At 34.5% G+C, this 13,633-nt stretch overlaps 1 protein-coding gene across 2 annotated transcripts in view; it reads right to left on the bottom strand.

Annotated features, from left to right (window-relative positions):
- Positions 1 to 13,633, bottom strand: part of If (integrin subunit alpha inflated) — a 154,348-nt gene that overhangs the window by 42,416 nt on the left and 98,299 nt on the right. For both annotated transcript variants that reach the window (XM_076429118.1, XM_076429119.1), the window contains exon 5: positions 1,110 to 1,171. In XM_076429118.1, the coding sequence (XP_076285233.1) occupies positions 1,110 to 1,171 (62 nt within the window). The remainder of the gene's footprint in view (positions 1 to 1,109; positions 1,172 to 13,633) is intronic.

Below are 13,633 nucleotides of genomic sequence, written 5' to 3'. Positions count from 1 at the left end.
TTTGACATTAGTAGACTTAGGATCTTTATGCGTTTATAGCAAAATTGAAATAGATGAAATTCGAAATTGTTGAAAAATTTTTTAAATTGAAGTAGTCAATGTATGATTTCTCCTCTATGAAAATCATTCAGGGAAGAATTAACATTCAATGTAGTTTCTATTTCTTGCAATCGATGCAGACAATTTTCATTTTGCATAAAAAATACACCTCGTGAAAAAATTTGAAAAAATTCATGAACTATGCACTAATATTATAGAAATTTAAATGACGCCTCTCTTAATCTCCAATGCAAAGACTGCATTTTTCTTTTTTTTCTTTTTAGGCTTCTGATTTTTTGCGTCCACGATCTTCAACTAAAAAATCCGAATTAACTGCAGTATATTTTTTAATATGGCTGAATGTGTGTAGGATTAAAATGATTTTTCGATGCTCTACCGAATGGCTCATAGGCCGTTTTAATATAATTTTATTGTTGGTACTTCTATTGGATTTTTCTTTTATGTAATGCAATTTGAATCTCACTTCTACTAGATGATTGCATAAGTTTGTGCCTGATTTTCATATTGGGTCGGCAAGAAAGTAATTTCGCTATTTTAAGGTGAAATAGAACCAAATTTTTATATTCAAGCAATGAAATTTAATGAATAAGATATTTTACCTTTTGATCGATGATGATTTGCCAAAAACAATAAATAACAAAATATTTTATAGATTAAAGTTCATCGCTTGAATAGAGAAATTCGGTTCTATTTCGCCTTAAAATACCGAAATTATAATATTTTCTTGCCAACTCAATAGATGTCACAAACTGTACTGCACGGTAAAGTATAAAAAAAATTATATATTTCTTTTAACAATTCTTTATGTTACTATGAAAATGTCATATTCGACATTCTCGGTACACGTATCGAAAAGTTTTCGAAATTCCAGTATTGTATTGGGTTGGCAAATAAGTTCGTTTGGTTTTTGTGATTTATTCCAATGTAAAATCACAAAAACCGAACGAACTTATTTGCCAACCCAATACTATCTCAAGCTACATCTTCCGACAATAGTGTTATTTATTTTTAAAAAATATTTCGGGTTAGCATTTGATTTTGAACCTTACCTTGGATACGGCGGCGCCCAATCCAGCCTGACACGATCCCTGCCTGTGGTATCCCCAGTGTTCTGAAACGGAAACACGCAATTATACCGTGTCGTCCTTCGCCAATCGAAACAGAGACGTCATATCTCGGTCGCTCCGTTTGAATGGACCCTTGACCACGTACCGGGTGCCCTCGATAATTGAGTGGCTTCCGTGGCTCTTAATCTCGGCCGTTTTTGGGCTTATAATTAAATTATAAAGTAAATGGAGAGTGATTGACGCGAGATGAGATAAAAGGGCCGGGAGATTAACCCTGATGTTGCATCTTTAAATTGCGGATCCGTGTCACGATCCGTATCAAAATCTCGCTTAACGCGAATATACTTCGAAATCAATTTCAATATATATAATTATTTAGTGTGGAAATATTAAATGTATTTCACCTTATCGAAAGAGAGTGACAGGTGCAGTGTCATGTTAAATATTATTATTTCGGGATTGTTTATTTATAAGGTTCGATGTTTGTGTATACGAAGAAAACCTTTTAATTTATATTGGATTAACATCGACGTAAATTGATTATTCAGAAGGAGAAATTGCACTGGCATTAACAGACTCTTGTTCCCATGGGAAAGCGTGAAACATTTGGCACGTTCGCATTTGTAAGACGTCTTCGACGTAGTGATGGGTTTTCGAGACGTTCGAATGCATTTGAACAAATACTGTGGGTATAATAAACATAAGATACTCTAAATATTAAGAAACTCAGATATGTATCATTTCGAATATTCTGTTTGTAAAAAATATTATCTTTTTCAAATTATACATCACTCTTGGATATTAATTTTCAAGATTTAATATATATTTTGTTTCAAATCGTGCAGACTAGATATATATATATATATATATAAGGTATTTTCAGTGTTTAAATAAATGCCACAAAGTAGAAACTACTTGTGCAATAAAATGTATACATGTTAGCTTAATATCAGTTAATATCAGTGATAAACTGTGCATATAAATTAATTATGAAAAGTAAAAATGTCGGAAGATGTTTAACATACTGTCATATTATATTCAACCCATCAATTTTATTGGGAAAAGGAAATCAATTTCTATGTAACTCCAGTTTGTATAAACTCTAACATTCGTATTAATAAACAGAGGGTTCATTTAACCACTTTAAAGCTCTTATTAAACGTTTGACCTAAAGTCTTATTGTTCTGACTCTTTCCTACCAAACTCCTGCAATTGAAAATCTTCATGTAAAAAACATTTTTCAGTAAAATTGTACTTCTCTTATTTGTTGAAGTTCTTTTATATACAGCTGATTGTCTGAAGTAGAGATTAAACAATTTTCGAAATCTACATTTGCCTGGTTTGTATACCAAGGTCTCCAATGATTTTGAGTTCAGACTTGATCACCCTCGAGCGACGTACAAACCCAGCACTACTTGTATAGTGACACGGAGATCGTTTGTCGAGCTATCGACTAGGAAGTCGAGTAGGCATCGCTTTAAAGGCCCATCGCCACGCACTCTCGCACAACTCCGATGGAATACGTGCATGCATCATTAATCCCAGATCGATCTTCCGCCGTGACGCCTTTGCAATACGTTTTCCTCGCGGGATCGAGAAGATCGATACATCAGTTTCTCTTTCGAGCCTCTCGTGCAACTTTCAGGGAATTTCTACCCAGTGCTGAGATCTCGATGAAAGAGTTTAAATTCGATTGCGACCCAATTGCGATTCGAGCACTGGAGAGATTGAATGTAATTAAGTGGCAATTTAGGAGGTCAATATATATTTAATTATCCTATCTGGGTGATTATATACCAACACCTCATATCACTTTCGTCACGCACATGCTGTGTTGTCAATAATTATACAACAATTTATTAGGTCTGGCTTTATGATTTTTGTTTCTTAATGTATTTTTGCTTTTAGTAGAAGAGTTAAATGTTTCTTTTTAAAATATTTTTAGACTTCTAATCTTTTACTTGAACATTATATTTCTTTTATTTGGAGAGAATTATTATGAAACCTACCAGCACCAGTCATATGGTTTCAAATTTTGTATTTTGAAATTGTTGAAATTAGGAAATAATCATCCATAGTAAATTCAATAAATTTTTTAATCAGATTACATGTTGTAATAAAAATGGTGAGAAGTCCTCTTTAATTCTGTTATTTTTAAAAAGTATGTGTGCCAGTAATTTTTACTGCTCAGTATATTGTCAATTTAAATGAAGACTCATCCATAGTAAAGTGAATAAGTTTTTTAATTAGAGTATATATTGTAATAAAACTGGTGAAACTTTCACTTTAATTTTGTTATTTTTATAAATTACATATGCCAGTCATTTTTCCTGCTCAGTATATTGTCAATTTAAATAAAGGTTCATCCATAGCAAAGTGAATAAATTCTTTAATTAGAGTATGTATTGTAATAAAACTGATGAAACTTCCAATTTAATTTGTTATTTTTATAAATTACATATGCCAGTCATTTTTCCTGCTCAGTATATTGCCAATTTAAATGAAGACTCATCCATAGTAAAGTGAATAAGTTTTTTAATTAGAGTATGTATTGTAATAAAACTGATGAAACTTCCAATTTAATTTGTTATTTTTATAAATTACATATGCCAGTCATTTTTCCTGCTCAGTATATTGCCAATTTAAATGAAGACTCATCCATAGTAAAGTGAATAAGTTTTTTAATTAGAGTATATATTGTAATAAAACTGGTGAAACTTTCACTTTAATTTTGTTATTTTTATAAATTACATATGCCAGTCATTTTTCCTGCTCAGTATATTGTCAATTTAAATAAAGGTTCATCCATAGCAAAGTGAATAAATTCTTTAATTAGAGTATGTATTGTAATAAAACTGATGAAACTTCCAATTTAATTTGTTATTTTTATAAATTACATATGCCAGTCATTTTTCCTGCTCAGTATATTGCCAATTTAAATGAAGACTCATCCATAGTAAAGTGAATAAGTTTTTTAATTAGAGTATGTATTGTAATAAAACTGATGAAACTTCCAATTTAATTTGTTATTTTTATAAATTACATATGCCAGTCATTTTTCCTGCTCAGTATATTGCCAATTTAAATGAAGACTCATCCATAGTAAAGTGAATAAGTTTTTTAATTAGAGTATATATTGTAATAAAACTGGTGAAACTTTCACTCTAATTTTGTTATTTTTATAAAATATGTATGCCAGTAATTTTAACGGCTCAGCATATTGTTAATTTAAATGAAGACTCGCCCATAGTAAAGTGAATAAATTTTTTAAGTGATTGTAATTTCATTCTAAATTTAAAGTAAATTTTATTGTAATAAAACTGATAAAATTTCCACTTTAATTCTGTTATTTTTGCTACTCAGTATATTGTCAACTTAAACGAATATTTTGGGTGTAGCCTACTTCGAGATCTCTAAAAATGTATGAAGATCTTATATTACAAGGATAACGCAGAGGCAGTAGCGACAAGAAGAGCACTTCGATCCAGACACGGTTTATGGGAAGAAAACAATTCCCTCGCATTTTATCGCGATTCGAACGGTCACAGTGATCGGAAGCGTATCGCGGTATTCAAGTGTCTCAATAAATAATTCATTCTGCTCGAGCGACTTTTTTCAACATCCGCAGTTACCACTTGGTCCGATGCGCGCATCTGGCACCGTCGTCCCCACGATTACGATTTTTATGGCTTCCTCGTAGCTCGTGGTTTCCTATAATTTCCCGTTTTTCCAACCGTCTCAAACCAGTTCAAACGTCGCGTCCGCTGGTGACACGCGTGTACCCAGGTTTGACAGACCGTTTTATCCGCGAGTGATCCTATTTCACGTGCTGAAGCAGCAATTACGCGTCATCGAGAAAAACGAAGGGTTATTATAGCTGTTCTTCTGGCGATTCCCTGTTGCCGTACTCGCGAATCCGCCTCCTGGAATGCCCTTTCGAAATCGCAGAAATATCTACGTTTTTTAGCCGTGTCCGATGGATCGCGATGAAATTTCAGGGGAGAGAACAATAGCTGGCACTTGTACGAACAAAAACGAGAAAAATCGGATACGGGAAATTGATTTCTCTCCGCTCGACATGCTCATGCAGTTTCTAACTACTCGATCGACTCCTTCATTTTGTTTCTGTCGCGTTGGCACTCTCTGTTCTGGGAATTAGGTGCATTGTCTTCGATTCTAGCTGGGCTTCAGTAGTGCGTGCATCTTGTAACTGTTTCTTGTTATTGCGGGAGTTTGTGCCATTTTCAATTGTTCACTGCTGGACGGATTTCATGCATTTGTGGCAAAAATGAGCGACTTAAAACGATTTCTGATGAAATGTTACAGGAATCTAGTGGCATTCATTTCTTGTTTTCTTAACACATTGTTTGTTTTATTAACACGTATTTTTCACAATTTTACACATTTATTGTGCACATTTATTTGCACATTTATTTGCACATTTATTTGCACATTTATTTGCACATTTATTTGCACATTCATTGTGCACATTCATTTGCACATTCATTGTGCACATTTATTTACACATTCATTGTGCACATTCATTATGCACATTTATTTGCACATTTATTTGCACATTTATTGTGCACATTTATTTTACACGAAGATCTGCTGTCTGTTAATTATTCAGGTATACCTCCAGACTCCAGCTTCATAAAATATATTGATTGAAATACCATACACTACTGTGCAAAAGAAAGAAGCACCCAGTATAATTATAAGATATAATGACAATCAATATCTTTATGTAGAAATTGTATTGTACAATGATTGATTTATTGCATTTAAAGCATTAGATTATTTCTCAGAACTATCCAATTAATAAACAGCAGAATTCTTTTTCAAAACTTACTGTGCTCTTATTTGATTTTTTACGCTTTTCTGTTAAATATGGCCGGGTGCTTCTTTCTTTTGTACAGTAGTGTACGTTGACTTTTTACTTTTATGACAAAAGAGAGTAAATGCAATGCAGGTGGGTAAAAACATGAAAAGAGTTAAAAACTATTGTCACGTTATTTTGAATATATTAACATTATCCTGAGAAGAAATTTATTTTGTTTTTATCTTTGTTTATTTTGTTATTATCAGTGTAATGATGAAGTCTAATAATGAACAACTATCTACTACGATCATCAATGTAGTTCAAAAAATCATTCCAAGTGTAAAATATAAAAATTAAATTATAGAGAGAAGTAAGGAAATGATCAGACTATATTATACATATAATTTCTACAAGCAGTGTCGACCACAACAAACAAATGGCTTCGGTAGGTTGCAAACTAGATTAAAATGGAGACGGTCGTAGGGCGAATTAGAGGGACCGAAAGAAGACAATTAGACTGTGTGGTCCATTTCTCGAAACGTCAAATGCAATTACTACGAGGAAGATCCGAAAGGGGTACGTAACCCGGGCGACGTCACGCAGGAAGTAAAAGACGTCGCCCGAGAGAAAGAGGTTTTAGTTTCGTTTCACGTGCCAGCGACGTTTATCGTATAGTCCCGAGCCGTGCGGAAGTTCTTTTACGCCCATCGCTGTACATCAATGCGCACGGTGAGAATGCAGAAATGCAGCCACGAGGTACCTGCACGTACCATATTCTTTACTTTTTTTCCCCCCAGGCGTAATCTTTCAAATCTTGGACATTGGGAGATCATTTTATTTTAAGCAGTGAATCTTCATAATAATTTCATTAATAACTCGAATTTCAAATTCTATCATTAAGAACATAAATTTATTTCTTGTATATTCATGTATCACGTATTATCCTTGTTTAATAACTAGATTGCGGATGTTTATGCAATTTTTAATTTTTCCAGGCAAATTTCAAGAAAGTGGGAACGAATAAAATCAAATTTTCAGTGGTAGGGACCTTTATAGATCTGAAATAAGTACAAATTGCATTAAATTCTGTGGAATTTTATATTCCAGCATTTTTTGAACATTTTTAGAAGCCATTAATGCACAAAAATCCGCGGTCTAGTAATAACATAATGGAAAACGAATAATTACATTTTTCTTTCACTAAGAACAAAATTCATTTATCCTTGTCTGATAAATCATTGTATTAAAGGAAGTGATAAAACAATGTACAAAACCAATATAGTGGAAAAATAATTAATTAAATTTTTAAATTCTTTCATTAAGAACATAAACTAATTTCTTGTATATTCAGATACGACATTATCCTTGTCTGATAAATAACTATATTAAAGGAAGTAATAAAAACATGTACAAAATCAACATAATGGAAAAATGAATAATAAAATTTTCAAATTCTTTAATTGAGGACACTTATACAATGAAATACCAGAATGACGTACAAAATCAACACAAGAAAAGTAACTAAATGTTTAAATAATTACATTAAACAGAAGAACTAATTTCTTGTACGTATGACACTATCTCTATCACCATATATCAGGTCGTTAAGTGTGAAACTTGACAAATAAAAGTCAAATTTCAAGACAAGTTTCATACTTAACGACCTGATAATAAATAATTATGTAAGGCACACACCTTCTCCACATTTATCGTGCACCACGTTTGAGAAAGACGTGCGAAATTGACACAAGGGCCAGATAAGGAGACGTCACCCCAGAAAACCCATCTCGGCAGAAATGATAAAAATATATTTGCTGAGAGATAGTACCCCAGCGAATTCCCCTTATAATATTAATGCGCAATTATCGTTTGCTCCGATTAAATAATGATGCGACCGCAAGAGTAAACGTTTCGCTCCTGCGGGAAACGTTTAAAAGAGTTAAAAGGGCTCAGCCGTGATGACTCACGGTTAAACCGATGATTCCGGCATGACACACTTCTACGGGGAATCGAAACGTGTACGATGATCTAGTATTTAATACACGTCACTCAAAATTCCCGCAGGTTGTCCGCGGAACGAACGAAAAAGCTCGAGGAGGAAACGGAATGGTACTTTCACATTCCCGCCGGTACTCGCGAGTAAGATTGATAGCGCGAATGTGACCGCCGCTTCGAAAGATTAATCTCGGGCTGACACTTGGCATTAGCGTCAATAAGCTGCGAGCAATCGCGACGAGTCGCTGCCATTAACCGACAATCGGTCGCTATCAATCCTGAGAAGCAACAAAACCCCGCCGCGTCGTTCCACGACGGACTCTTCATACAGCCTGTCAAGGTTACGTTCACATAGATGTAATTAGTTGTCATCATTAACCGTATATTGTGAATTATTGACCGAGCTGGCCGGATCAGGGCCACTGTGTCGCCTTCGAGGCACCGTATCGGTCGTTTTAGAATGGTAACAGCCAGATTGACGTTTATGCGAGTCCACACTCTGCGAGAAGTGTACGGTTACCCACAGTAATATTCGGACACTTTTAACACCAACCGTGCCGTGCACAAAATGCGAATGCTATACATTGATTTATAAAACTGTCAACACTGAATTTATTTAAATTTATTGCAATTTTTATAACAAAGTTGTTCCAGGTTGTTCTAATTCATATAAAAAGATCCGCTGTCTAACGATAACTTTTTAAATATCAGATCGCACGGCTTGGATATTTTTGAGAAGTTAGAACAATTGATTTACTATAAGACGTGAAACAAATTTTTAAAAAAATTGCAATTCGTCGGAATTGCAAAGGAAATATTAGAAGTTGTTGTTTATACAACTTTTTTATGGGGGGCTGTATTGAAAATTTAAAAAATACGTTTCGTAGATCTGTGCCCAAAAATTTTATCGAAATATAATGGTAAGAGGTGAAGTGTGTGCTTGCAATTAGCTTCACAGGCGGTTAAGAGCTTTACACGTGACTGGAATGACCTAGCCTAGATAATGCGTGTGCATGCTGCTTATAATCTCAAGCCGTATGTTAAAGTCATCACCCTTTTTGTCGCAGTAGTTGCACGATGGCCACTTTTAGCTTGAAGAACTTGAAGAAGGTGTGTACGGTATGATTAGAATCATAAAAACAACTTTAAGGTAATTATTGTTTCCTGTGCTGGGGCTTTTGTGCATTCATTGCACATGCAGGTCGATAAACCCTTTACTATATAGCGCTAACTTTGTGTAAGATATGCCATAAACGCACGAAGATTCGTAGTGTAATGAGTAGTAAAAGAAAACGGTATCCGTTTTATTCGACCGCGCGTGAAACATTATTTGTAATAACGGCTAATAAATATTCCATTTTCTAATAGCCTATAATCTGTAGGGCTTTTATAAAAGTAATTTATTATATGTGTGTGATGCTCAGCTTACGGTGAACGAGGTACTGTCTTCTGTTTGTTAACATGCCTTGCCTTGAATGTCTTGGCAACAGCAATAGTCACTATGTGACCAATTTTAATATATTCAATATACGATCAATTTTAGTATGTTCAATATATGATCAATTTTAATATGTTCAATATTCGATCATTTTCAATATGTTCAATACGTGACCAATTTTAATATGTTCAATATTCGATCAATTTTAATATGTTCAATATTCGATCAATTTTAATATATTCAATATTCGATCAATTTTAATATGTTCAATATTCGATCAATTTAATATAATATGCTCAATGTATGATCAATTTTAATATGTTCAACGTATAATCAATTTTAATATGTTCAATATGTGACCAATTTTAATGTATGTTCAACATGTGTCCAATTTTAATGTATGTTCAACATGTGTCCAATTTTAATGTATGTTGAATATGTGACCAATTTTAATGTATGTTCCATATATGATCAATTTTAATATATTCAATACGTGACCAATTTTAATGTGTTCAATATTTTCGACCAATTTTAATATGTTCAATATATGACAAATTTTAATATATGTTCAATGTATGTACGATCAATTTTAATATGTTCAATACGTGACCAATTTTAATGTGTTCAATATTTTCGACCAATTTTAATATGTTCAATATATGACAAATTTTAATATATGTTCAATATATGACAAATTTTAATATATGTTCAATATATGTACGATCAATTTTAATATGTTCAATACGTGACGAATTATAATATAATATGTTCAATGTCTGATCAATTTTAATATAATATGTACAATATGTGACCAATTTTAATATGTTCAATATGTGACCAATTTTAATATGTGCAATATGCATACTGTGTGTTTGGAGAACACCATGCCAACTGATAAGACTCAAATTAGTGCTGATTGTTTTCTGCATCCTAACCCATCATCACTATCGCTACCTGCCTGAGCGATAGACAAGAAGTGTAGACACACAGAGATAAGAAGTTTGAACTTTGGGTAGACATTAATTCTTCTGTGAAAAGGCGGAGAATTAATTTGTATACCTAGCGCATGGACCTAGCAGGATGTTATAAAATATTTTTCTGTAAATTGTACGCAAGCGTCTCGTAGACGCCACGCAACGCGTAACAGCGTGCGCGCAGTAAGAAAACGGAGCGTGTATGGGAGAATATCCGGTGGGATCCCCGTACCATGGTTTCTCCTACATGGTCACGTATGCACATACGTTATAAACGGCGACGAAGGGGTCCTGACGGCCGATCGGTCGCTTTGGACGAGCTGCCAGTCACGCAATTACATCAATCGGTCGTCGACGACGATCCAGCCGTGTAGGGCAGCGAAGAAAGGAGACGTAAAACGTATCTTTGATAGGCGCCGTTGCGAATGCGAATGTTGATCCGTCCGATGCTAAAGGTGGACTTTGATTGAAACTTGAAATACCCGGTTGTATGCAGAAGAGATTCGATGAACCATCCATGACACCATCCGCGGGATACTGATCGTTCGGAAATTACGATAAGCTGTCTCGTAGGCAATCTACGGGGATCCCACTGCCATTTTGTGGACGCACAGTGTCTTATCAAAATGGAGTTCAAATATTATCACTAGACTGCGGATTTTATGCATATGCCACAAAAATGGGCAGTTGCAATTTAAAACAGTGGGCAAATTAAAAATGTATTATTTGCAGCTTATGAACATTGTTGAAGAATGAAAGAAGTTATTACTTCGCCCTTGTTTGTTGCAGTTGATGCAAATTACTAATTATTACTTTCGCAACCGACTTTATTTTATTTCAGCAACAGCCTCCGATATTTTATTAACTCGCCAGCAATTTTCTATGTCGTTTCGAAGCTAAAGATTAAAAGCGACTGCAATTTCATTCACAATTCAACAAATTTTGAGAATAATATAACGTAACCACTTCGGAGGAAGTTATTGTTTAATCCTCGGACGGCGCGGACCATTTTTTGATTACGTTTAGGACTATTTACTGATTTATTTATCAATTTTTTAAAAGACATCTTTGGAGATAATTCTCATAGACACGTCAATCTTCCTATTGTTACTGATACAGCAGCTGTTTATTTATTTAATTTGCCATGAACTGAATGGTTTAGTAACGATTTTAATACTGTGGGTCCATATTGACTCTGCTCAGTCATTAAAAATTCCGAAACTGATTTACTTGTACACAGTGTTCACGCCTAAATAAATAGAGCGTCTGGATTAGATCTCCAAAGCCTGGATTAGGCTTCCAGTGTTGAACGGGCAACCATGTTTGCGAGGGGGCATCTAAGGTAGCCGTAATGTGTGAAGCGACAAAGGGCAGGTTCGATTGGGTGATATCGTCTCCGGTCGATCTATTTATAATCGTTCCTGTCTCGATGCTCTGCGAGGGTGCTATTCTTGTCGGTAAGAGAGTGCTTTGCACTCGAACTTGGACCCAGGACAAGTGCCACGGAGCTGTTTTCACGTATGAAACGCTGCTCGACATGAGAAAATGATTAACGGTATCAGTAGACCGCTGATCTTTACTACAAAATAACAAATCTCTGCGGAAATCACAATAAACAGCATTTTAATCATATTAATTTTTCATTTTTATAATCTTCCTATTTTGTCATGGATAAAATCAACATTCTTCATAAAAATTCTTTTCTACAAGTTTTACCTAAATCGTTCTCTCTGTATAGGACACTATTTATTGTACAAAATAATAAAGATTTAATCTTGCATTGTGACTAATTGTAAGCAACTGTTCTTGTTATTCACGTTTCCAAATTTAAACGAATAATCGAAGTCACAAATCTACAGTGTAAATTACTTTTTCAATTTATATTTATTTATTTATTACCCACATAATAAACAGTAGGAAATTAATTGGTTATTTCAAATAAGCCGTAAGGAGAGTTTAATATTCACGCAATGTTTCCATAGAAGATCGATAGATTCCTTCGAAAGGAGTGATTCGATTTTTGAAGAGGAAATTAGAATGGCGCGGCGAAAGCGTTTGCGCGGTACACGCGACCCTTAATGGAGTAACAGGGAATGAATGGACCTACTGTGATTCTGATTCCACGTAAATGTATACGAGTGACGATGAGCGATTAAGTGTACCCTATCAGACCTATCTGTTTCCTGAAAAACTTTTCAAATCACTACGAAATTTTTACTAGTCAATGGCGTTTGTACAAAAACGAAAATGTAAAATCTCACATTTTCCACGGTGGTCCATATCAATTTCTCATTCATCAGAAAATTCATTAAAGTTCATTTACCTTCTAAACGTTTGAAAGACCAAACTGGTGATTGAGAACAACATGAAAATTCAATATTAAAACCTGATATAAAATTTTAGTGCTTTATTAAAATTCATTACAGTTTATTGAACTGCATTTAGAATTTTAATATTTCAATTAAAGTTTATGTTTGGTCTTTTAAACGCAAGACCAAACTGGTGATAAAGGACAATATTAAAATGCATTTTTAAACCTGAATTATTCAATTCTAGTAGTTCATTAAAATTTATTAAAGTTCATTGAACTTCATTACAATATCAACAATATCTAAATTAAAGTTTAAATTCCGTTTTTTAAACGCTTGAAAGAGCAAACTGGTGATAAAGAACAACATGAACATTCATGATTAAAACCAGAAGCGTAAAACTTCACAAAAGTTCGTAAAGAGTAACATGAAAATTCATTTTTAAAAACACTAATTGCCAGTAGTGGGGGCTGTCACAATAAAATCGGGTGGTTCTTATTGCACGATGGCATCCGAGATTTTGTCTCCCGGCATTCCAGTCACCAATACTTCGTCCCAAGACAAACTACTCGTAATTTTCATTGGTCGCCGCGAATGATAGTCGTCGGCGGCCGGCCACGATTCGTTTTAATGAATCCGCGGCAAGAAGAGATACTGTGGTAGCGCGAAGACGGCAGATCGGTAACACGATCGTAATTCAAGTAAGATCAAGTACTAATTGGCCTCGTTGGAACGGTGTTGAGTCGGTGGCCGGAGGCAATGGCGCCTTCTAATTACGATTTTCCCCCCACCAAACCGTACACCCAGCGGCTGCTTTGACTGGTGGGCGGATTTCGTCGAAGAATACAGTTACTGCAATTCATTGCCACTTTCACCCGGCGTTATTGTTACGAGCTGCTACCCTGACGCCTTGTTCATTGTTTGACGTACGGCTGTCTCGTCTGGCCGCAATAGTAAACGCACAATAG

The sequence above is a fragment of the Lasioglossum baleicum genome, chromosome 8 (assembly GCF_051020765.1).
Source record: "Lasioglossum baleicum chromosome 8, iyLasBale1, whole genome shotgun sequence".
Taxonomy (NCBI): domain Eukaryota; kingdom Metazoa; phylum Arthropoda; class Insecta; order Hymenoptera; family Halictidae; genus Lasioglossum; species Lasioglossum baleicum.
Note: the sequence above shows the minus strand (reverse complement) of the source record. Positions and strands in the feature narration are given on the sequence as shown.